General features: G+C 40.6%; 1 protein-coding gene across 3 annotated transcripts in view; it reads right to left on the bottom strand.

Annotated features, from left to right (window-relative positions):
- ERGIC3 (ERGIC and golgi 3) overlaps nt 1–23673 on the bottom strand; it is a 28986-nt gene extending 5313 nt beyond the window's left edge. The window contains exons 1-11 of one of the 3 annotated variants that reach the window (XM_054979781.1): nt 23573–23673; nt 18794–18864; nt 17995–18082; nt 17105–17224; nt 15412–15505; nt 13977–14142; nt 12890–12947; nt 9691–9705; nt 8530–8561; nt 6991–7087; nt 140–204 (exon numbers count right to left, since the gene is read on the bottom strand). In XM_054979781.1, the coding sequence (XP_054835756.1) occupies nt 140–204; nt 6991–7087; nt 8530–8561; nt 9691–9705; nt 12890–12947; nt 13977–14142; nt 15412–15505; nt 17105–17224; nt 17995–18082; nt 18794–18864; nt 23573–23660 (894 nt within the window). In that variant the 5' untranslated portion in view covers nt 23661–23673. The remainder of the gene's footprint in view (nt 1–139; nt 205–6990; nt 7088–8529; nt 8562–9690; nt 9706–12889; nt 12948–13976; nt 14143–15411; nt 15506–17104; nt 17225–17994; nt 18083–18793; nt 18865–23572) is intronic. The other 2 variants (XM_054979783.1, XM_054979782.1) reach the window with 2 other exon arrangements.
- Nucleotides 23674–27091: the final 3418 nt, after the last annotated feature.

The raw sequence follows: 27091 nt of genomic DNA, 5'->3' as shown, positions 1-27091 counted from the left end.
TAAAGGTACTACTGGACTCTTTACTATTTTGTGACTACAGACTAACACGGCTAACTCCTCTGGATCCAAAATTAGAAAAACACTACAAATAATACATATGGCATAGCTATATATTTAAAATAACAGACATGGTTCTTACCTCACCATCAACCTTCATGTACACTGTTGGAACCACTTTTACAAAATACTGAAACATCATGGAACCTAAGAATCAAAACACAGTACTAACTACAAAGATATATATATATATTTCTAAGTGAACCTCCTAAGTGCTAAAATCCAGGATACATAAAGTGAAAGGCTCAGAGAGTGTATACGTACTTAACCAGTATGTGTGTGTACTGTGAAAATGCTTTTAACTGTAGCCTTATAATGAGGAAGTCCCTTTAGAGAACATGGTATTAGGAAGAGAGAGAATTTGAAAGAGGTTACTGATAAACGCAAGTTACTTTAACAACGCACAGGGGAAAGGGTGTGCAGGAGCCTCTCCCTGAAGTACAGTCCCAATTCAAACTGGCCACATGCGAGGGACTTCCTGTTTGGGATCCATGGAGGTCTAACGCAGCTCCACTTGCGGAGCTGACCGGACTGCCGTTTTAACCGGCCGGCGGGGTGAAAATAGCCCGCGGCCGACTGCTCTCAGGCGGGGAGCAGGCAAAGAACGCTCAAGACCCTAGGGTGAGCTAGATATCGGACGAGGGGGGGCTCTTCACAACGAGTCTCCCCCCGATCCTTGAGGTCCCACCTTGCGACGGGTCGGCTATAATCTCTGCGGCAGTTTTGGGGCCAATTCGGCTGGCATAAGACCTACATACCCAAGCATCGATTGGGGGAAGAAGCTGAGAGGGGAACTTAAAATCGAAACAGCGATTACAACCCGAGAAAAGTGAAGAGAAGGTAAAGATCATTATCTTCTGAGACGGGACAGATTGATAAAAACAGAGAGGAAAAAAAGTAGATTTTTAAACTGCAACAGACTAGTGAAAAGGAGGGGAAGACTCGGCAGGAATCGAATTTAAAAAGAGACTAAGTTTAAAGAAGTTATTAAAGAAATGGGACTATTGTTTTGAATACCTGTGGCTTTGGAGCTGTGAGAAAAAGACACCATCGCGAGATCTGCTGTGGGAAGACGGGAGACAGGAAGTGCGTAATAACAATAGAGTGGCTGGAGAGAAGCGGCCCTTGCTGGAGGGCAGGAAGTAGGGAATCGCCATTTTTGAAAGGGGAAGGGTCGCGGCTTCAGCGGAAGAGGAAGTAGGCCATCTTGGATTACAAAATCATAGAGAAACCATAGAGAAAAGACGCCCGACATTTTGGACTCTTTAAAATTTAATTTCTATAAGAAGACCGGGACATTTAAAATAGAAAAACGTTAAATTTTACGCCACGGAGTTAAGGAAGAGAGCGGATTCGTGGGAGCGAGCTAAAGCAAGCCCCACGATGTCAAAAAAAGAGTGGCAATCGGCAATAGAAAACCTGGATAAAAACCTGGACAAAAAACTTTTAGATATGATTAAAGAACTTAAGGACACGAAATTAGAGCTGATAAAAGAGGTTAAAGAGGTTACACAGACAGTAAAATCGGAGCTGTCAGAAGTGAAAAAAGGTATGGAAACAATACGAAGTGAATTACAAGGAACGCAGCAGAGAGTTAAAACAGTAGAAGACGCGATGGAGAATTTAGCAGACACGCAACAAACAGAGATGAGATTGGTGAAGGGGAGAATGTCAGTTGCAGAAACTAAACATATGGAGAAGCAGCTACGTTTTCGTGGCTTGCCAGAAGTGGAAGGAAAGTCAGCGCAAGAACAGATGACTGAGGTGTTGGCTGAGTACCTGGGGAAGGAGGAGGAGGAAGTTGTGGCTATCCTAGATGTGGCATACCGTGTGAATTCGAGAATAGCAACCCAGAGGAAACTACCAAGAGATGTGATTGTGCAGTTTACAACACGAAATATGAAAGAGAGGATTGTGACAAAACAGTTTCAAGATCCATTGGAGATTGATGGCAAGACGATTATTATAATGAAGGAACTGCCCAGATCAGTGTTACTGGACCGGAAAAAATATAAAGTGCTAATTCAGATTTTGAAGGACATGAAAATCAGGTACAGATGGGAGTTACCGGAAGGAGTGTCCTTTGAGTTTGGAGGGGCCAAAAAACGCATCAGATCTGAGCGAGAGATGGAGCGATTTATTAAGGACAATGAAAAAGACTTACCAACAAGATTATGAGTATGGAGTGTAAAGTATTATCTTGGAATGTAAATGGACTAAACTCACCGAATAAGAGGAAAAATACTTTTCACTGGCTACTAAAACAAAAATGTGACATTGTTTGTTTGCAAGAGACCCATATCAGAAAGCAGGATGTAAAATATTTAAAATCTGGAAAATTGGGCAAAGAATATGTAGCGGCCTCCAACAAGAAAAAAAGAGGAGTGGTGTTGTACATAAAAGAGGAGCTACAGCCAAAATTTGTTATGAGAGATGTGGAAGCTAGATTTGTAGCAGTGGAATGTATTTGGAATTTAAAGAGAGTGTTGGTAGTCGGACTTTATGCACCTAACGGTGCAAAAGAAAGCTTCTTTGAGGATTTAAGGAAGCATTTAGACGATCTTGCATACGACCAGATAATTCTTGCTGGAGACTTCAATGGAGTGACAGACTTGGAACTAGACAAAAAGACTACAACGGCACAAAAGAAAAGAGGACTATTACCAAAGCTTTTTTTTGAGTTGATTCAACAAGAGACTCTTGAAGATGTATGGAGGAGAGAATATCCTAAAAGCAGACAGTTTACTTTTTATTCTGCAAGGCATTCTACATTATCAAGAATTGATATGATCTGGGCCTCAAAAGACTTAGCATTATGGACTAAGGAGGTAGAAATAATGCCTATGGTAGGCTCAGATCACAACCCAATTATGTGGAAATTTGGAAAAAAGAGAAAAAGGAAAGCATGGAGAATAAATGAGGACTTGTTACAGGAAAGAGAGAATATGGAAATACTGAGAAGAGAGACAAAGTTTTTTATACAATACAACGTGAATAAAGAAGTACCAACCAATAAAGTTTGGGATGCTTACAAGGCGGTTGTAAGGGGCATACTAATGGACTTAAATGGTAGAGCAAGAAAGAAGAAAGAGGAGAAAAGACAAGAGATTGAGGAGAAAATAAAAGCCAAAGAAATACAGCTAAAAAAGAGACCAGGGAAAAAGAAGGTATACCAGGAAATTAAAATACTTCAAGAACAGCTAACAGCAATGAGCAATAAAGAATTGGAGTGGAATCTCAAAAGACTGAATCAAAAAGCGTTTGAGGGTGCTAATAAACCTGGGAAGTACCTGGCATGGCAATTGAAGAAGAAAAGGGAAAAGAAGATAATAAATAAAATTTGCGAAGATAACAAAACGTATTTGGAGCAGGCTACCATTAGTAGAGCCTTTTATAAATTTTACGCTAAGCTGTATAATAAAAAAGAAGTAAACAAAGAATCAATAGCGTCATATTTGGAGAAAACCAAACTTCCAGAAATCTCGGAAGCTTGGAGAAATAAGTTGAATAGTGAAGTAACTGATGAGGAAATAAGTAAGGCAATACAATCTGCAAATCTAGGAAAGGCGCCAGGGCCAGATGGACTTACGGCTAAATTCTATAAGACAATGGCTAATGAACTGGCACCATTCCTAAAAGAGGTGATGAATGGGGTTTTAAGGGATCAAAGGATTCCAGAAACTTGGAGTGAAGCGAATATATCATTGATCCCAAAAGAGGGCCAAGACCTGACTAATGTGAAAAATTATAGACCTATATCGCTACTCAACAATGACTATAAAATTTTTGCGAAGATATTGGCGGAGAGATTGAAGGGGTGGCTCTCGGAAGTCATAGAGGAGGAACAAGCAGGCTTTTTGCCAGACAGACAAATAAGAGACAACTTAAGGACAGTGATCAATGCTATTGAATATTATGACAAGCGTTGTGACAAAGAGGTTGGTTTCTTCTTTGTTGACGCTGAAAAAGCGTTTGACAATTTAAACTGGGACTTTATGTTTGCCACTATGGAAAAGCTACAATTGGGAGAAAGATTCATCAGAGCAATTAAGGAAATTTATAGAGACCAGACTGCAGCAATTGTGGTGAATGATGAATTGACTAAGAAATTGACGATAAGTAAAGGAACAAGACAAGGTTGCCCGTTATCTCCATTGTTGTTCATTTTAGTATTGGAGATTCTGATGATACAAATACGTCAAGATGATGAAATTCGTGGAATAAAAATAAAGGACTATTCATACAAGGTCAGAGCATTTGCGGATGACATAATGTTAATTGTAGAGGACCCATTGGAGAACATGCCAAGAGTGATAGATAAGATCAAGGAGTTTGGAGACTTGGCAGGTTTCTTCATTAACAAAAAGAAGTCAAAGATATTATGCAAAAATATGACTAAGCAGAAACAACAATTGTTAATGGAAACAACGGATTGTGAAGTAACAAGTAAAGTGAAATATTTGGGAGTCGAATTAACTGCAAAGAACATAGATTTATTCAAAAACAATTATGAAAAACTATGGACTCAGATAGAGAGAGACTTGATTAAATGGAATAGATTGAATTTGTCATGGTTGGGCAGGATTGCAGCAGTTAAGATGAATGTGTTACCAAGAGTAATGTTTTTGCTACAGACAATACCAATCATCAGAGACTCCAAACAATTTGAAAAATGGCAGAGGAAAATATCAGATTTTGTTTGGGCAGGCAAGAAGCCTCGAGTGAAAGTGAAAGTTTTACAAGATGCAAAGGAAAGAGGCGGAATGCAACTGCCCAATCTGAGACTTTATCATGATGCAATCTGCCTAGTTTGGTTGAAAGAATGGATGACATTAAAGAACAAGAAACTATTAGCCCTAGAGGGATATAAAAAAATATTTGGATGGCACGCATATTTATGGCATGACAAAGTAAAGGTCAACTCGATGTTCCTGCATCACTTTGTTCGGAGAAGTCTATACATAATCTGGAAGAAGTACAGAATTTATCTACAAGAAGGAACCCCTTTGTGGGTGGTTCCATATGAGGTGATAGACCCGAGAGCTGTTGATAATGAACAACAATGTTTAACGTATAAAGAAATAACTAAAACTGAAGCATCCAAACTTAGAATAAAGACACAAGAGGAACTATCACCTAACTACGATTGGTTCCAGTATAGACAGATCAGAGACTTATATAATTCGGACTCTGTAAAGGGAGGTATACGAATAGAGAATTCGGAACTAGAGCAGACCCTTCTTAAAGAAGATAAGAAAAGAATATCCAAGGTATACCAAGTACTGTTGAAGTGGTATACCGAGGATGAGATAGTTAAAACACAAATGGTGAAATGGGCTATAAACTTTAATAAAGAAATAACAATGGAGGCATGGGAATACTTGTGGAAAACTACAATGAAGACAACGACATGTATTAATATCAAAGAGAACATTTATAAAATGATCTATCGTTGGTACATGACACCAAAGAAGATTGCGCTAGGGAATTTGAATACTTCTAATAAATGCTGGAAATGTAAGAAGCATGAGGGCTCCCTCTATCATATGTGGTGGTCGTGTGAGGTAGCCAGGCAGTACTGGGGGGAAATAATAAGAGAAATGAGTGAAATTTTACAATTTCAAATTAATAAGAACCCAGAACTCCTGCTACTGAACTTGGGAATGGAGGGAATTTCAGCCCAACACAGGACGTTGATATTTTATATGACAGCAGCAGCTAGACTTTTGTATGCGCAAAAATGGAAAGTACAAGAAGTGCCAACTATTGAAGATTGGACTTACAAATTGCTGTATATGGCTGAAATGGACAAGATGACAAGAAAATTGAGAGATCTGGACTCAGGGCAGTTCAACACAGACTGGGAGAAGCTGAAACAATACCTGGAGAAGAAATGGGAGGTGGGAGGAAAACTGTGGCAGTTTGAGAACTACTGAAGTATTGAAGTAGAGGGGGGAGACTTTACCGGGAGGAGAAGAGATAAATGTGAATTAATAAGCAGTCAGATTAATAGATTGACATATTTATAGATATATATAGGTTAACAAACAGAACATAGAGAAAATAATTAATTATAAGGACTAAATATAAGGAGCGATTAACTAACAATATTTTCTTTTTTTTCTGACAAGTTTTGTACCAAACTGAATGTCTGAAGATATAGATGGGTCAAATTGATTGACTACGTGAGGAGAGATATATAGAACTATTATAAAAAGATAGAATGAGTAATATATATAGAGAATAAGTCAAATTGTTTGATATAAACGAATGTATGATCTATATGGTTTATGATATATAGAAATACCTGAAATTGAAAAATTGGGATAAATTGTTTATCTAAGATGGAAACAAAGGCTTACAGTTTGGGCATATAATGTTAAAAATAGTTAAGGATGTACTGCTTAGAATAATGGAGAATATATATTTGTTTTAGATAGAGGAAGCTAATAAAAGTAAGGGAAAGGGGACAAAGGGTTGGAAAGCTGTTGGAAGTCAACAAAAAGGGGGGGGAAAGGGAGGGGGTTAGAGAAAAAATTGGGGAAAATTGAATGTAAATGTGGAAATAATGGATTCTAACCCAATAAAAATTTTTCAAAAAAAAAAAAAACAAACTGGCCACATGCAACGCTTTGGAATTGAGTTCCCATGGAGAACTCACAGCTGACATCCTGCTGCCAGTCCCCATTGGGACCGTGTGTTAAATGTAATGTGTAGTTTGGGGCTAAGAGCTGCCATACGCTAACTCTACAATAAAAATGACCGTTTTGGTTAAGGCATAAATATATAACTAGTGCAGCACCGTCACTTATGTGATAGATAAACCCCAATATACAGTGACTATTATCATTTATGTAAAACTTAAGTTAACCCCAAATTGTGGTCCTTATTTCATACAAGAGCTTGGAAGATTATCCAGCTTCAGGCTTGTACCTTGCTCTGCTGCGACAACTGTCCCATCAAGAGGGTTCACAATGCCAGGATAATCCCTCCCAAAGGAAAGATGCTTGATAAAATGTGTCATGTTTATCTGAAACAAACAAAGACCTAACATGTTCAAGCAGAACCAGAAAAAGACAAGTAGATCCAGATCCTGGCCTAATTCTGAAAAGCAGTACCTTCCCTTCATGAACACCTGAGCATACGTTCTGCCCAACCAGCCACGTGAGAGGTTTTCCTTTCTTCTCATTGTGGTTAGGATGCTTAAGACAACCAGGATTTTAGCTCTGGTGCCTGCTTATGCAAGGCGAATGTGGCAAGTGTTATTGCCCCTCCCACACAAGTTCATAAACATGTTACCTGAGGGCAGAAGTTGTGCTAAGAATTACACTCCTCTCCCTACAATTATATTCCCATGCTGTCCGTGGGGAGAAGCAGCTGCCAGAGAAAGAAGGTGGGTTGTTTATATTCACTGGCATACATATCATACCAAAAAGAACAATAGTTCCGGCAGAAAACAAATGTATATGAAATTGAGCTTCTAAAGTAAGGAGTTCATGATGGATGCCTGGTGACCCACTGGCATTTGGAAGCACCAGTGTGGAATTTCCACATGATGTCATCTTTTAAGACAACAAAGCATCCTTGGTAACAAGGTACAAAACGCAGTGAGACCAAGGACTAAAGAAGCAATACTCTAATTTATACAATTAATGGAAAGTCATTCCTATAGTCAATTATAAACCATCTTTAACGTGACTAAGTGCAAAGCAGCAAAAATAGTAAATTCAGATTCTCTTATAGAACATTGACAAACCTTCACAATAAATGCAAACAGCCAAGCATAGAAACTACAAACAGTTATTCCAACGCATTCACAAACATTTGCTTAGACATAGCTATTAATAAGTCCGGACAGTCAAATAAGGTAACCGGAGAAACAATGGCAAGTATCCACGGTCCGCAGCCCGTGGATACTTGCCATCTTCTACTTGTCCTTTGAAAAGAAATTGTAAAGGTTTTCAAATTAAGAACATTGAACCTCTTTGGACTTCATTGTTTCTCTGGTTACCTTATTGGACTGTCCGGACTTATTCATAGCTATGTCTAAGCAAATGTTTGTGAATGCGTTGGAATTGGAATTACTGTTTGAAGTTTCTATGCTTAGCCGTTTGCCTTTATTGTGAAGGTTTGTCAATGTACTATAAGAGAATCTGAATTTACTATTTTTGCTGCTTTGCACTTAAGTCACTTTAAAGATGGTTTATAATTGACTATAGGAATGACTTTCCATTAATTGCATAAATTAGATTATTGCTTCTTTAGTCCTTGGTTGTGTTCTCACTATGTTTTGTATCTTTTAAGACAACAGCAGATTGAAAGGACAGCAGTATCTGGAATAAAATTGTTTCTACAGCTAGAGATCCTTTCAATCTAATATAAACAAGGCAAATCATTTGCACTCACATTAACACCAAGCTACAATCCTTCAAATGTGGATCAAATCTTGTATGTGCATCTCCAGGTACTTACATTATCAAGTCCAAAGCTCTGCAGATCATGAACTGTAAACAGACAGACAAGGTAAATCTGTCAAGCTGCTTTTTTATGGATAATTACAAATTTTAGTTCTCCACCATCAACAATGACTAGAAAAAGAGCGACAATTAAAATTTACTCTCTTTATACCAAGACTTTCCAAGTCAAGAACATGATGTGCTTGTGCAAAGGGAAAGTATTTTCTCTGTTTCTACTCCACACTCAAATAATGAATCTAAAGACATCTTCCATCCCAGTGACCTGATCAAGAGAACACTCAAATGGCAGTAAATCTATCAAAATGTTTGTGTATATTCGAGGCCATTGCAAATCCCAATGTTTATATCATGTGCAAACTCAATTATCTTGCATACACTTAAGGTGTTGATGGTCACAGATTTTTTTCCACTCTGTCTTTCCTCCCTGCAGACCCCTCTGTCCTTGAGAAAATTGATTCCCTGAGTCACAAGTCCCACAAAGACTAACAGTCATGTGGGACAGGAAGCTGCAATGAGAAGGGGATGAAATTGTCCTCTTGCCTCAGATGGAAATCTGGCCACTTTCCTCTTGTCACTGCAGACCTCTGACCCTCATGACTATTAGTCTAAAGGAACCAACTTTGCCCAGGTCTTAAGGGACCTGCAATCCTTGTGTGAATGGATCATCAGAGCCAGCCCAGGGTTCTCTATAGTCATTCAGCATCACAGCCATTATCAATACTAATCTGACCATAATCCATAAATTAATAATGACATTTATATGGCTATTAGCTATGGTTGAGATTGTAGGAAGGGATCGATTCCGATGATGGAGTGCAATTCCTGACCCCGCTAAATGGACTCTTAATAATATTTCTAGAACATACCCTTTTAGAATGAATACTGCTTTTACATACTCATGATAACTAAGAATAAATTCTTATTACTGAAGCTTGTTTGTACACATTTGTATTCTCCATATTTTGTGCATGGGTTCTATAGGATATGCATTTGCAGGCAACTAATAAACACTACAGTGAAGGCTTCTGTGTCACTCAACAAGCAGGTCCTAATCTTTCCAAGCTTTGAGGTAGCACAGAGTTTTAGCAGGAAAAATGAATCAGTTTAATTATGGACAGTACAGAATTAGCAGAGGAAAGAAGTTGACAACACTTACTCTCAACAGCGTGCACTGCAAAAACGAGCAGAGTTAAGAAAAAAAAGAGAGAAACATTCAGAGCTCCATACTGAAAACCAAGGATGCAAAAAACCCAAAAGGCAATAGTTTATATTAGTTTTGCTCTCGTGAGGCCTTGTTTATTTGCCAGCAAGACCCTGGGCCCAGGTTGCTCAGCTTATAAAGGATCAGAACACTACAGCGGGACTGCATGCAGACTCCCATGAACACACTGGGCCAAAGGAATACTGTGCTATGCCATGCAGATGCATTACTGGCTACCGATTCAGCTGCTGAAGGCCCACAGAGGAAGCCAACAAGCCACACAACAAGCGGCATGCATGTGCTTGTTCAGCCCTCCAAAGGTGGGCCATAGGTTGGTGAAAGAGGGTGCCTTGTGGCACACAGGATTATTCAGCCTGTAGCAAAGATGAGAAGATAGGAAACACATCAGGAATGGTCAGTGAATGGGTTTAGCCAAGTCTTAATCAATTGCCAGTCTTTTCCTAGTCAAGCAAAGGCTTCCAATGTTTCCTTGCCCAGTGGAATGGTTTGTATTGGCAACCAAAGCAATAACCCAGTTTGATCTTGAGACAGCACATGAAGAACACCAAGGAATTCTTTTGCTTAGGAACAAACACCTCTAATCAAGTTCCATTCAACTGAGAAAAAAATGGGCATGATTGCAGCTGTTTGAATGCCACATGTATGAAACAAAATCTAAAATTCTGCAATTAACTATCCAGAATAAATTATTGCAAATTCTGATATCAAATATTTGCTAAATTTGCAAAATGTGATCTTGTTTTTAAAACAGGTTTTTTTCTTCCATGTCTGATTTTGGCAAATAGTAGTTGGAAAGAACAGGAGTTATGTGACATTTTGAGGAGGCAAGATGGCAGCTGAACAATATACTGGACCGTTGACCATTAGAGACACCAGCCAGATCCTCTGAGGTATACAAGTATTTAACAAACACTTATCCTTAATCTTATCTGCACAGCCATGAGGGTCAAAAATGTACTTTTTTGAAATCCTGCAGTGTCTTAAAATTTAAGCAGCCTATTTGACTTGCTACGCACAGAATTGCTGCTCATGGCCTAAAATGATAGAGATGTCAGGATCCTGTGCTTTTAAAAAAAAGAGAGAAACAGAACGCTGCTGACTCATATGATCCTTGTCATTTTATTTCCCAAGTAAGGAGATCAAATGAGGTTAATAAGCAATTCTGTTGATTTTTAAAAACTGCCCCAGGTAAGCTTTTGAAAAGCCCAAAATTTGTGTATGGAAGCAACAGCCCAATCTCTGTGAAGCATATTATAGTTCTCACCAACCCCAGCAAGACAGTACCGGGCAAGTTTTCCAAGAGGACTAATATCAAGATGTTAGTCAAAGTAATAGCAGCAGCCCTCCAGATTAGATGCTCAACCTTGTCAAAGATACCTATGGATGCTGAAGGAGAATTCACTGGAGTCATTCAGCATATATCTATAATAAATCCTTACTCTACACCATATTCTGGATTCTTAGATGTTACCCAAGGAAAACCTCATTATTCTGACACAACCACAAGTTTATGTGAAAATCTTGGGAAGGGTACAAAAGATGATAGCTCATGAGCATCGTAACCCAGGCAGCAGAGAGACGCTGGTTTGCAGGGAAAATCTAATGGTAGGATACCTAGAACAAAATGCCAGAAATATGACAATTTTAGGTTTGAAAGAAGACTGATGTTACAGGAAGTATAACTGCAGATTTTCATCACCAGTGTGTTTTCTAGAACTCTACTGGGATGTTACATGTGGATTTCTTGATAAAGAACAAGAAGAAAAAGTGGAAGAAAGGACCCTTATATAATCCAGCCCAAAACTGCCATTTCAAAGGACAGGAGAAACCCAAAAGAATTGAACAAGCTTGGCTTGCAGTGTGACAGGTATGCGACAGAACAGAAAACATTCCAAAGAAGTATATGAAACACTATTCAACAGTAGAGTAAGAAAAAGATTTTCACAAAAGCTCTTTTGGTGATGTGCTAGGGGTGCAAGAATGCACATCAAAATGCAGAATGTCCAGCATGGTACTGGAGCAGAAACCTTCCAACAATGGTTGTAAATGGTGTGTTCAAGTTGTCACATAGGTATGTACATCTGGTCTATTTTGAAAAGCTTGTAGAGAACCTCTTTCCTGTATCAGGTTAGTCAATTTGTGCTAACATTTAGTTTACAATCAATCAGACTGAATCTGCATGTTCAAGCAGACCATCTCCACTGCTGATTTGCTGCAAGAGAAAGAGGCCAACATGCTCGTGGAACTTTGTCATAGCACACGATAAAGATATTGGAGGGAGGGGGGAGTCTCTGAATCATAATTCTGATGAGCAGGAGACAAAGGAGGAAATTCACTGCTGTAAACTGTTATCTGTCATTCCAAAATATTCAGAAGCCATTTGTTTTGGAATATGAGCAACTGTGGTACAGTGGTTAGAGCACAGAACTAGGATTGGGGGACATGGGTTCAAATGATCATCCTACTATGAAGCTCACTGGATGATATTGGTGGGTCCGTTCCTTGGCCACAGTCAAAAGTAGAGATCTCCTATCTGAATGTGCAGAACCAATCTGATCGATTGTGATTTAAATGTTGGAACAAACTGCTTAACCTTCTCCAGGGAAGAATTTATTTCAATTACATCTCTCAACCTAATCTACTTTGCAGGACTGTTGTGAGGATAAAAGTCTGGGGGAAGACCTCTTTGCTCTGCTGTTAGCAGAAAAGAACCTTTGGACCCCACCCAATATGCTGATATATCAAGCCATCCAACTAATCACTGGCAAAAGGAAGCAGATACTTGAATGGAAATTTGATTGTTAGATTGATTTTAAAATTCACAGGGTAACACATCCAAGACAGAACAAACGCTATTGACAAAGAAGTGGCTTGTAACAGAAAAGCACTGCCCCACAGTATCAGATGTTATGTCTTTATTAGATTCATCTTCAAGTGAATAACAATGGCAACAATCACCATTCCCAATACTCCTCTGCAAACATTTCTCATTTGCCAGTTCTTCCTCACTCAAGTAACGCTACAACCATCAGCAGCTCTATCTGGTGTAGCTCATGAGAGTTACAGTACTCCCTGCTGCTATACTAAGAGAAGACAGGACAAGAAACTATTCACATAATGCAAGTGGCCTTACCATGAACATGAGACTGCTGAAAGCTTTTTCCTGGCGCAAAATGAAAATTGCCAGCTACCTGTAAAAGACAGTCATGTCTCATTAAACCTTCTGCTCTCCTTGACCATTTGTAACAGTGCTACTTCATAAAATGAGTCTTTCTCCAATATATGTATTGTGTACCTACAGGGATTTTTAACAACACATGTAGGTAAGCATTCAAAAATATAATTGTGCTTCCAGAAGAGGCACATCCCCTAGTACCACCTCATTTGCATGTGTACATTAGGCCTTAGAGCCACTCCCTTAACATCTCAATTTGTGCCCCTTTCTTTCCCTGCTCCGAAGCATCTAATAATTGGCTCCTCTTCATTGTGCCTCAACACTCATCAACTATCTACAGATGCATTACATCAGGCCAGACTGCAACTTGGAACTGTCCATTTCATAGGGAAATTGCAAGGCATCTTCTGATTGATGCCAACATTCCAATTTTATAAGTAAGGTAAAGCAAGGGTTTCAGGAACCAAAAGTTTCTAGTGGACTACAATAAAGAAAGGGAGGGAAGGCAGCATGGTATAGCCCAATCTCATCAGATCTCATAAGCTCAGTAGCGTTAGTACTTTGATGGGCAACCATCAAGGAAGTTTCTGCAGAGGAAGGCAATGGTACCTCCGCTTCTCACTTGTCTTGAAAACCCCTTGTTGGGGTCACCATTAAGTCAGTTGCAACTTGATGGCACATACACACGCACGCAGTGTAGGAAAGTCTGCTCTACAAGATATCAGACCATAACTATCGTCGGGCTGCATTCTCCCACAAGCTAAAAATCTTGCGTATGTGCCTTTATGCTACAGAAATTGGTTTGTTCACGTTTGCCTCCAGACGGTATTAAGTTCTAATCTATGTGCTATCTTATGTAGAGTGCAACATTCATTTGCCCTCCTGCAAAACCCCACAAAGGCTGAAGGTCTAGGACCACAGAGACACAAGAGAGGAGACTGTATCTGAGTTTCCTGGCTTCCATCTCTTCTTAGACACCTTTGGCACTACGATTTCATACACTTGATACAGTAGCTTGATTTAAAATAAAAAAGACCTCACTCACTTTGTTGACCTCTAGAAACCCATACACTTTGCAGCCCTCATTTTTCTGCTCCTGCATTTTCTGGCTGAAGCCTTCTCTCTTGCATTGTTCTATAGTGTCTGGATTCTTGAAGGCCCAGCCCCGCCGCCTATATGCTTCTCTGACATCATCACAAGTATTACAGCATCTGAAAAAAGAGGCACACATCCCATTCAGCAAAATGAGGCAAATGGCACTCATAAAAGTAGCAAGTAAAGTATTGGACAAGGTCCTGAGAGATCCAGATTCAAATCCCTGTTGTGCCATGGAATCTTATTGGGTGACCAGAGGCCAGTCACACACTCTCAACCTAACCTACCTCACAGGGTTGTTATGAAGATTACACAGAATGGAGGGGGGGGGAGATGTATGCCACCTCCATCTCCTTGGAGGAAGGGCACGAGAAAAATGAACTAATCAAACAAATAAGGCACAGTGGATCTTCAAAGCCTGACAATGCTGTTCTTAAATAGTAAGGTTCTACATAAAAATCACTGCTCCCATTTTTTTTAAGGAGTGCAAAATCCTAGGGGGGGAGGGGGGAGAAAGATATCCAGGGAGCTCTTGTACTATGTACTTTATGGCGACCAAAGCAGCATGGTCTATCAGCTGCCCCCTGCTGGCATCTTTAAACTACAGAGAACTCTCAGGTGAAAGGAATGTGACGAAAACCAGGAGGCAGACACAGACACCATGGCAAATAATTTAGCCCTATCTTCAAGGATAACAAAAGAAATTGTATCTTACAGCTCTTGGTACTTAACAGGCTAAAGGATAGGCTAGAGTACAAGGGCTCTTGTCAAAACCAAGAAGGAGCTGGAGGGAAGTATTGCACGTTGGGATAGGCTGAAACCAGAGACTCACAGGCTGCAGAAAACTGAACTGGCCTGTAGGGTCCTTCACAAGGCCTATTATCCCACACCTTTTTATACTGACTGAATATATGATGAAGCAGTGATATGGCCCTAAAGAACAGGAGCCCATTTGGACTTCCTAGAAGTATCTTCACAGGACTACCCTCAATCTCTCTTATTCACTATGCTGCTCCCCTGAGGAGTAGTGAGGCCTATACTTCTAGGTCAACTCCAGGCAAGATCCTGGCCTATCGAGATGCCATTTCCTCTTCCCACCCCAAGCAGAGGTTGGAATAGAGTCCTCTGCTCAAGGGAAGAGAACAATTGCTAGCAAATGCTAATGTAGAGGCACAAAGGCTGCCATACCAAGGCTGAAAAAGATCTGTGCAATAAAATCTAAAATCTCTCCAACATTAAGATTTTATTCCTGGAAACAATTTAGAAGACCCTTCTTGTAAGTAAAACAGGTATCTGACCCTACGTAGAGTTGGGCATGCTATGGAGCTTCCTCCCCAACCCCACCTCTTTGCCCCCAAAATCATAGTGAGGGAAGCAAGGCATACTTGATGTCCTCAGACTCGGCTCCATAACAGCTTTCACAACGATCAGGATCTAAGGAGTTGGGATCAAATACTATTTCCTCTTCTTTTCCTAGCTCTGAAATAAAGACAGAAAAATACCTGTACCAGCAATACACACAGACTGTAAAGCAAGTATCATTGTAAAGCAATCCCAACTATCACTGATACAGATTCATTTCGTTAGAAAACTGACATGCTGCTTCTATAGAGAGATGCTTGAAGAAGCCCACAAAGTAAAAAAAATACAACACAATGAAATAATTAAAATGGTAACATAGACAATGATGAATAATAAAACCAGCCAATGGCATAAGAGCAACATCGAAACAGTGGGCAGCTTAAAATTATATCCATAAAATAGAATCAGATAATAAAAACAGCTAAAAAATGGAACCCCTGAGTTAAAAGCCTGGGTAACAAGAAATGTTTTGGGCTGGTCCTGAAAAACTGTAAGGTAAGCACTAGACAAGCCTCAAGAGGGAAGGCAGTACAAAAACAAGGTGCAGCAATGAAACAGCCCTGTCTCTTGTTGCCACCCACCTCATTTCTGCAGGGGGGGGGGCAGGAAGCAGGGCATGGGAAGAGCATCTTAGCTGGTGGGCTGTACAGTATGAGTGGATGTGATCCTTCAAGCACCCCCAGGCCTAGAATTGTGCCTAGAAACAGACATTCTAGGCAGTACAGGTCTTTCAGCCCAGGGGTGATAAGAGCCCTGCAATAGCCTGGCTGCCACATCTTGAACCAACTGATGGTTCCAGATAGGGCCTCATAAAGCACATAATAGCAACACAACCTGGATGTTATCACAACTTGGATCACTGTGCCCAGATCATAATTTCTGAGGAACGGCCACAGTTGGCTTACCACCTGAAGCAGATAAAAAGGTGCTATGTGTGTCATGGAGAAGGCTTGAGTCTCCAATCATAGCAGCACCCCCAAACGATGAGCCTGCTCTTTCAGAGGAAGTGCAACCCTATACAGGACAAGCTTACTTCTCTGCCCTTGAGCAGTTTTGTCACTGACCAACAGTACCTCAGACTTGTCTGGACTGAGCTCCAGTTTATTGGCCCTCTCCCATCCTATTACCTTACCTGTTCAGGGCTTCCACAGATCCACCCAATTCAGCTATTAAGGAGAAATGGAGCTGGGTGTCACCCACATATTGGTGGCACCTTGCCCCAAATCTTGGCGATCTTTCCTAACAATTCTGTCTAGATGTTAAATAACATGGGGGACAAAATAGATAAATGCAGGGGTTGAGTAGTGGTTTCTCAGCACTACCTGGCCTGTCAAGTAAAAGCAGAACCACCAAAGCATGGTGTTCTCCCAACTCAGCCAGCCTCCCCCAAAGGATACCACAGTCAATGGTAGCCTCCAAGATGTCCAGGAGAATCAACTGGGAGGTACTGTCACTCTCCCAGTGAAGATTATCGGTCACAACCAAGGCCAAATCAAAGCCTGAATGCAGTTTGAAACGAGTCTGGATAATCCATCTCCCCCAAGAAGCTAGGTAGTCACTGCCTGCTCTGTTCCATCACTAGCAACAGCAGCTCTCAAGCTGTCCTGCAGACAGTTTAACGCTTTAAACCAATTTAAATCATATAAAACATAGGATTAAATCCCAATTAGCATTGTGTGTCTGCAATATCGTTTCCACAGAAGAACAGTGTATAACCATGTCTTTCTGCTTCTGGAGTCACATGCTTGCCATCTTTATCCAAGCGCTGTTTGAAGAGATTGTGCTCAACATCTAGCTGCTGCTCTCCAGCAACGTCCATTGCATCAATGCTCAGATCTGAAAAACAACAGGGACCACAGATCAGAACAGACTTCTTGAGATCTTCGCTGATGTTTGTAACCAGTAGTTCTGTGATACACATTGCAAACGATCAGAGTGGAAAGTACATTATACAGAAATATCTCAGTAGAACTGGTTCAAGGATCAGGAAGATTTCCTGGAGTAAAGGGCATTGAGAAATACTATGATTAGGGAAGAGGAATGAGAAACTTAAAAGGAACTGTAAAACCCTAGCTATGCTATCCATGGCAGCTAGGCATGCAAAGGAAGCACCTGTAATTCAGCGGTACAGTACATGGTCTGTAGGTGGCTCAATCTCAAGTTAAAGTTTGTTAAACAGCAAATCAGGAAAAGGCCAATGCTCAACACACTGGAGAGTCAGAGCAGACAATATGGATGGGCAATGGACTTCATTAAAGGTAGCGTCATTCGCATACATTTTCAGGGTTCCAGAGCAAGAAAAAGAACAACTGGAGATTACACTAGGCAAGGGCACTCAGGTTGGATAACTCATCCAGTTTTCATTCTCATCTGGTTTTAATTCAGACCTGCTTAGGTCTAAAACTTAAAAAGCGACTTCCTTGCACTGCATCAAAATGACGTAGCTGTTGATCCCTCTCTCTCTTCTTCTGTATGAACAGTGTCTCAGTTTCATCTAGTAAGGACAGCAGTATTTCAGATTGCTATTACATGCCATGCAGTGTCTATTTTTGCGACTTAATAAAGCAACAATAACAACAAAAACAAGCTTCACAGAATTTACTCACAAGCACATGGCATATGGGGAAAGGCAACATCTATGTTTATCCGGAGCTTGTCTCCCCTTGATTTGTCAACATATAATTCTGGGTGAACCTAATAACAAAGAAAATCATTCCATACAATGGTTCTGCAGAAATTGTTCTGCAAGTCCTATTTTCACAGATCTGAAGATGTCCTTGTTTCCAAGGATCATCCTGCATTCAAAGAAGAGGAGGAGGGAAGGAATTCTTTATTTCATTATCCCTAGAATTAAAAAAAATATATTCAGCAGCTTACCTAAGTTAAATATTTATGGGTTTTTATTTGAAAGGTAATGAAGTGTTCAGTCATGAAGGAAAGGAGTTAGAGTCCCTCTCCCAGAGTCCGGTATTATAAAAACAATCATTGTTAGAATATCAGAGAGGACATGTATGGATGAAAGTACACTGTAAAGCCACTGATCTCCTTTGATTAAGCCAATAATAGCCACTTTTCTTGAGATGAGATATTGTCAGGCTCCAATGAATATCTCAGCTGTGACCATTTTATTATTTGTTTCATATTTGTTCTGCCTGTCCTCAAAGAGACATACATGCTCTCCCTTTCTTCACAACAGCCCTCTGAGGAAGGCTAAGCTGAAATAAGGTGACTGTCCCAATGGCTACCCGGTGAGTTTCATGACTGAGCAGGGACCCGAACCTGGGTCTTTTCAATCCTGGTCTATCTGATGTATCACTACAGAAATATTCAACATCAGGGCAACTTAAAGAAAAGCAAAGTGGAAGGGGGCAAAGGAGCAGAGAGAAAGTAAATAGACCTATTTACCTCCTTTGTGAGATAGTACTGGAGTTCTGAGAAGAACAGTAATAACATGATGAGTCCACTGATTACTGTCACTGCGTACAGGAAAAGAAAAGCAAACATAGGCAATTATTATCTGCCCCCTTACACAAATCTTGTGAATATGTTTTATCTAACACTGTGGCTCCTTGGAGGATATCTCTATGACAGTATCAGCAGTTGTTGAAAAGATCCTCTCTCAACACTGTGTGGTTTATTTACACTAAAGGAGTATGGCACTTTCCCCACACAAATATTATTTCAGTGCTAGCAAAGTTTATACAACATACTGTATTTTCATTACAAATGCCAGCTGATGCTTCCCACACCGGGTATATATGGCAAAATAGACGTGCTTGCATTTTTTCAGGTCCAATACTATGTATATTTGTATGTGCTTCTTCCTTCCCTCAAGTGATATCTGTGTAGAAAAAACATATGTGAAAGGACCGTAAGTGTAGCGTCTTAAAACAAAAGAATGCTGGGAATATGTATAGAAGTAGCCAGTTAAGACCAAGATTTTAGTAAGAATGGTTCAGTGTTGTGAGTGATTGCAGGCTCTGGCCTACCCTAAAATAGGCTGGCTAAGCTAATCAAAAACACCTGCAAGCAGTCTCAGAGTTTCCCAATGACTGGACCTTGGGAGACTGTCTCAGAGAGCCTCTATCTGTCCTCCCTGGATGTTCTCACACAGCTGTAATGCTAAATAACAGCTTGGCCCTGACTGGCTCCTGAGTGCCAGGTGGTGTGCTGAATTCTAGAAAAGATGGCTTCTCAGCTGACCCCAAAAAACCCTTCATTATTCTTTCCACTTTGGCATATCCCCAATGCCAGACCATCTAGGAATGGAGTGGATATGCATTTTACCAGCTGGGTAAGATGAACAACAAAAGGATGCCAACCAGAGATAGTTAAGGTAGTAAGCTCTAAAGTTTTAGATAGCAGCAGTAACGGTTTTCTTGTTTTATGTGACTGATCAATGCTGTTGCGAACACTCCTTAAACTAATAAAGTATACTTTTATTTAAGCTAAGTCTGGAATTCATGACTTGGGCATGGGTACATCCGCCCAAGTTTGGGCATGGGTACACCTGCCTGTTCGCTGGTATGGCTGTTAAAAGTGCCCAGAAATAGGAGGTTGGGACTGCTATCTATGCAGAATACATGTATATTTTAAGACAAAAAAATTCTGAAACCCCTAACAACATCTCGTAGGCAGAAGTGAACAGTGAACTAACTCAAATAAAAATTACTGCTAATCAGTGCAGTCCTAAGCAGAGTTACTCCAGTCTAAGGCCATTGATTTCAAAGGGCTTAGACTGGAGTAACTCTTCTTAGGATTGTACTGTAAATGCAACTTTGTGTGCATATACCAACATAATATTTTATATAATTTACAGTATAATACAGCAGACATCAAACTGCCAAGAGAGATAACGAACTACTTCAAATACCTACACACATTTTCAAGTCAATTTTTAAAACATATTCTCAGTTCTCTGAAGGGCTAACTTTTGAGTGGACCAAATGTCATTCATTATGTGTTTCAACGTCAGGATTTATTTTCAAGCCAGTATTCCTCACTATAGACCATCCTCCCTATTTTGCACTAAGGAGCTGAAGTGATTCAATGTAAGAACAAGGAATAATGGATGTTAAAAATCCCACCTCCTTACTTCCTGTGCTCCATAAAGGAGATATGTCAGTTCCTTAGCACAAGCACCAATTGAAACATGACACTTAGAAAATAAGGCACAAAGATTATCTCTAAAAACAATCAGGTACTTCAAAGCCAACAGGGAAGTACAGTCAGTAGGTTGCTCACGCTAGCATCAGTTCATCAAGTATTTCTTAAATGTTTTTCTGCCAGTTGGAAGCAGCAGCTCTGCCGCCATGGCACAAATATAGTAATTCTTAAAATAATTTTACTGAAGAGGGTTTAAGAACAAAACACAGCCAGTAAAGAAATTAAATTTACAAACAAACTCAACTCAAATCCTCAACATTAGCTTCCAGTATTATGTTTATTTTGAGAGATCTGATAGTCACCATATTGATAATACATTTAACAATAGTTCCTAGATTCATTAATATCATAATTCAGCAGAATACCTCAAGGTTTTGAAAACATTCTCATAGTAAGAAAACATTATTAAAGCTGTCCAGAGACTGGAAGTGAATAACAGAACACAACTCAGTGTAATAAAAGATATGCAATGCAATCCTAAGAATCGCACTGATAGCCTGTTTTTCATTTCTTACTGATCTGGTTCACACATGCATATTTGTTTATCAGTCTTTCTAGCATCTATTACATTTTCACCCCACACTTCTAAAGAGCTCAGGATGGTATACTTGCTTCTGTTATCTTCCATGTTATCATCACAATAACTACTTGAGTAAGTTAAGCTGAAATAAGTAGTTTCCGCATGGGAACAGCCTTGTGAGTTTTCCCTGCTGCTGCACAGCTGCCAGTAAAGCACAGTAGTAATGGGGCTTTCACTGAGGTTCTCTACCCCATTTTATCCCTCCCACCCCACATCCTGAACTGCCAGGGCATTTGCAATTTTTTTTAAAAAATCAGCAATTAAAAGTAGTTATATTGATATACTGTTATAACAATTTGTGTATCAGGTTCCTTGAATTCCCAGCTTTCATTTTTTAAAAAAATAACTATCTTCTTTTGTTGCAGAGATATGCTTTTTGTATTACAGGTAAAGATGTGCCTTTCGTATTATATCTCCACAAAAAAAGCACACCAGTGGTGGTTGGAGGAAATACGCACCACAGGGACAGGGTAGGAAAAATGACTGCCACGTGGGTAGGAAAATCCCAACTTTCCCATCCACACAGTGGCCATCCAGGTTTTACTGTGATCTTTCCTAAAACTTTGCAACAAAACAGGTTTAAGGAAGATGAGAGAAAAGCCTGGGAAACCCTGGGAAGTGCACAAATATACCACAATGTTCTGGGGAAGCAGGAACACGCCCACACGGAATCAAATCCAGAGCAAATAATTTGTGTGAAAATGCCAATGAGCTTTAAGACTGAATGGGGAGCTGAATCTCTCTGTCCAGTCCAAATTTGGTGGCTGTCCCTGAAGACAACTTGGAAGCTTAAGTGCCCAGCACAGCAGCTAAACACATCTAAAAACCCAATCTGGAAACTACTGCATTGAATTCATATTTGCTTTGAATTGCCTTCATGACCTGGAACCTAAATGTCTGAAGACTCACCTCTCCCCATTTTGACCTCTGTGCCAAGTCTGACCATCATAGCAATTTCTTCCTCCTCTCAGACCCACTTCCTAATGTGGCACATTCCGGCCCCGACCATTGCTTGCTGCCCACAGGCAGTTTGGAAAGCACAGACACTAATGGCATTTCATAAGACCTTTTTCTGCAGTCTCACTTGTGTGAGGTAGCTCTGAAGTAGCTAACTTTGTAGTGAGCAATTAATCTGATAGTACTTTCTTTGCAAGTTCTGTGAATATTTTCATAGGCTTTGTAATCATAGTAGCCTTCAGCTAAATAGTAACAGTGGAATATAATAAATATAACAAAATAAAGATTTCTCCAGTTCTTGTCAGGTGGCATCAAAGATAATTTTCAGATGTTATTGCACAACTACAGATGAAATTCCACATACAGATACAGGAGGTTGCGATGGTTAAAGAAGTAGGCTAGGACTCCACACCACCATGAAGCTCACTGTGTGAAGCTAGTCCAGTAACTCACCCTAGTTTCAGGGGGATAACTGTGTTGGTCTGTACTAGAAGAGCACGATTTGGGTCTAGTGGCACCTTAATAACCAACTAGATTTCCAAGATATGAGACAAAGGCAGCTCTGACTCTTGAAAGCTCATACCCTGGAAATCCCGTTAGTCTTTAAAGTGCTACGAATCCCGAATCTTGCTCTCTCAGACAAATCTTCTTTTTTTTCATATATATATATATATTTATTTCAATTATTAACAAAACTGTTTACAATATGAAATACAACATGGGTAAATTGTTAAAAACTACATAACAGAGAAGGGTAAAACATGGAAAGACAAATTCAAGTTGAATGATCTGATATATTTTGGATTATAGATTCAGGATTGTTTGGTATATTTTATTGGGAGGATATAGATTTTCTTTAGAAATGTATTCAAAAAAAGGGAACCATTTTTCCATAAAATTTGTTGTTTGGGGGAAATTTTCAGCTTGATAGATTCCATCATTGATTTTTTCAAATAAAAAATGGTCCCATATTTTAGAATACCAACTGGTAATTGTTGGTACAGTATGTGATTTCCATTTTAAAGCAATTAAATTTTTTGCTGCCATTAAGAAGACATTGATGAGGTCTCGTCGAATTCAGACAAATCTTCTTCACAAGAATGGAGGATAAAATGAGAAGACAGATAATCCTGTTTTCTCAAAGGAAGAGCGGGATAAGAATGAATGGACAGGTAATACCATATTATCACTCATCACCTCAAACAGAACTCTTGCTCAGTTGAGCGGCGAGTCGCTATGCTAATTTTTTTTTTTAAAAAATCCATGTTACAAGTGTGAACCGACTCGTTCTCTGGCACACACCAGCCAATAAAAAGCTACTCGCGTACAGATTAAAACACCCCAGCCTACTCCAAACCCTGCTATGGAACAAGATTTCAGCCGGCAGCAGGCAGCCTCCACTGGAAGGATGCCCTCGTTCCAGGGGGAGGCACCAGCCGCCACCCCCGTCCAGCTCTGGCACGCGCCCCCGCACCCCTCACCAAGTGCGCCGCCGCAGGTCTTGATCCGAAAATCCTCCAAGGTTTTGGGGAACGCATCAAACCGTTTCAGCCTCCAGAGAGACTCCATGACTGACGTCCCCACCCCCCACCGCTGCCCCGGAAGCAGCTACCTCCTTCCGGCTTCCAGACTAGTCATCCCCTTTGTGCTGGGGGAACCCTCCCCTTTCGTTGCATGGAAGTCTTTGGAAACTGTCTCGACGGTGGAGTGTCCCCTTAGAGCAGACGCGTGTCATGCACCTACCAAGGGCAGGCCCTCTTTCTCCACTCCTGCAGTGCGTTGACGCCCAGGGCAGCAACAGAAAAGGAAAGAGCCAGAGCCCGGCGTTACGCCTCAGGCCACCACGGAAAGGCTGCTTTCAAACTGGGCGGGGGAGGGGGGGGCTGGGACAAACCCCTTCATGTGCTGTTCTCACTTTCTCCACGTGTCGTTTGGTTTTGGTGGACAAAAGTGGAAGGGCGAGTCGGCATCTTTCCAGGGAGTGCGTTTGGACTGGCGGTTCAATTTGGCGCGATAAAGAAGCCGGGCTGGGTGGGTTGCCCGTAGGTACAATCCATTTTGCAAACACAGCCTGCTTAAGGGCACCACTTCTAGGGTTGCCAGCCTCCAGGTAGTGGCTGGAGATCTCCTGGAATCACAACTGGTCTCCAGGCCAGAGATCAGTTCACCTGGAGAAAATGGCTATTTTGGGGGGTGGACTCTATAGAATTATGCCATGCCAAGGTCCTTTCCCGCCCCAAACCCCACTTTCTCCAGGTTTCACCCTCCAGATCTTCAGGAATTTCCCAACTTGAAGCTGGCAACCCTAACGACTAAAGAGGTGCCAGAGTGAAACCTCTCAGACACGGAGAGCGAAGCTACTATGGTGGGAGGGCTGTCCTGTTTAGAGGTGAAGAATGCCACCTTATGGGTCCACGAAATAGTCCAAAATGTCTGCTGAACTGCCATCTTGCCACTCAAATGGTGACTCTGCGTTGGTAAAACTAGGCAACTTGAAAAACAGGAGGATTGCGCATCTTTACCCCCAAGGTCCCATAGCCTCACAAGTCTGTCTTTGAAGACAGCTGTGTGCTAGCAAACAAAGGAAGGAGGGGCAGACATGAGGGTTGCACTTGGACAAGACACTCGGAGAAAGCTGAGCCCTGGCAGCACGGCCAGCACCTCCATCCCCTTGTTAGAAAACTAGCCCTATGTGCTAGTGGGCATATTGCTCTACAACAAGCGTGCCAGAATGTACCTTCTCCTGACAAATTATAGAATCAAAGTTGGAAGAGACCTCCAGGGTCATCTAGTCCAACCCGCTGCACAATGCAGGAAATTCACAACTTCCTCCAGTGAACACTGCTCCATGCCGAGAAGATGGCAAAAACCCCTCCAGGATCCCTGGCCAAACTGGCAGAAAAAATTGCTTCCTGACTCCAAAGTGGTAATTCTGCATTACATTAGGCTTTGATCCATTTTTCAGCTCAGAAATAGCTTAAGTGAACATGCTTATTAATGATGCCATATGAATGGAAGCAACTCCCCCCCCCCTTTATCAAACTGGTGGTAGTTTTAAAGCATAAGCTGGCTTCCCCTACGCCCATTTAAGGTTTTGCCATTAACAGTTAGCCCAACAAGCTCTGATGAGGGACTGAATAATATTACATTAAAGCCACTGGAGCCCCTTGCCCTCACTGCAGGATGCATCAATAGCCTTTCCTAACTACATATCCAAGTTCATTTGCCTTTTCCACTGAGGACAGATGTGGATCCAATACAGAGCACCTGCCTTTATATTCAGAAGCATCAGTGATACACACTAGGCAAGACTGAGCTTCCAGCACTTCAAACTCTGACTTCGTTCTTTGAGCAGGAGCCCCCAAATCTTCTCCACTGTGCTCTGCAAGTGACACACACCGAGCAGGCTGCTTTAGGGCAAAGATGAATTCAACAGGCTATTCACTACATAGAACTACTGTGCTGAACTGCATTTTTTAGATGCAGCATCAGCAAAAATTTAAAATATTTTAAAATTTTCCATACATGCTGTATACCATTTGGGTTTTACTAGCGCAGTAATCCACAAAAGCTCTCTCATTCAACAAAATACCAACTGTTTAATCTCAAAGTGCTCAGTGCTTGCAGTGCATATAACAACTCATACATATCAAGTTCTCTAATTTAGGTAATTAACAATCAATGAACAATCAATAAACCATTATTACTTAATCACTACAACTGAGGTAAGTCCATTCATAAGTCCATATAGGTTTCTTATTGCACTATTCCGTTGTTTGTTCATTATTCCAAGGATGTAGAAATCACATATTCAGATGTGCAATGGCTCAGAACTCATATATTCATATGCACAATGGCTCATTCTTTGGCCGTTTTGCCCGATAAACTGCTAGCTCGATTTGTTTTGCATACAAAAGCTTTATCAAGGGAAAAGAGAAACATTCAGCAGTTATTTCAAACTGTAAACAAACTGCCACAGTGATAGAATGGACGCTGTTTCCACAATGCGGAATACGAAACAAATCGAGCTAGCAGTTTGTCGGGCAAAATGGGAGGCACGGCTCTCCATAGAGATATATGAGCTGGACTTCACAGGAAGAATGAGCCATTGTGCTTATGAATATATGAGTTCTACATCCTTGGAATAACAAACAAACAATGGAATAGTGCAATAAGAAACCTATATGGACTATATGGATTTATGAATGGACTTACCTCAGTTGTAGTGATTAAGTAATAATGGTTTATTGATTGTTCATTGATTGTTAATTACCTAAATTGGAGAACTTGATATGTATGAGTTGTTACATGCACTGCAAACACTGAGCACTTTGAGATTAAACGGTATTTTGTCGAATTGTGTTGAAGAGAGAGCTTTTGTGGATTACTTAGCTGTGGTGCTTTCGGGTTTAACGGCCTCTTTAGTATACCTTTTTTTACTAGCGCTACAACTGTTAAATCACCGTAACCCTGTTATGCAGTTGGTCAAGGCAGTTTTATATACTCACTGGAAGTTTTACTGTTGACTGTGTGAACTGACTGTTGAGATAAGCCTTTTTAAAGCGATCCCTTCTACAACTGACCAGTTTAGGAAACAGCAAAATGCCACTTGAATCCAGAGGGACATGTGCTGATGGATCACTAGGAGGCCATGCGTAGGAATCAAATTTGTGGATGGCTTGGATACACTTTTATACCATAAGCCACTAAGACCACTAACAAGAGCCAACAAGAAAGTGTATTACAAAGAAGAAGAGTATGGACCAAATGCACAATATTGGCTAGGTTCTTTCTTCTCATGTTCAGAGGTCCAGTAGCACAGGCTTGCCCTTATAGATAACAGCACCAAAGTCAACACAAAATACAGCTTCCTAGGTTGAGTAAGATGCTAATGAATGCAACAAGGACTAAATCCAAACATTTTGAATAAAAAATGAGAAATATCCATAGAAATTTTTAATAGAATAATCTGAAAATGGCATTAGATAAGAATATAAAGA

This window comes from Eublepharis macularius, chromosome 5 (genome assembly GCF_028583425.1).
Source record: "Eublepharis macularius isolate TG4126 chromosome 5, MPM_Emac_v1.0, whole genome shotgun sequence".
NCBI classification, from domain to species: Eukaryota; Metazoa; Chordata; class Lepidosauria; order Squamata; family Eublepharidae; genus Eublepharis; species Eublepharis macularius.
This window is presented reverse-complemented; position numbering and strand designations above follow the sequence as displayed.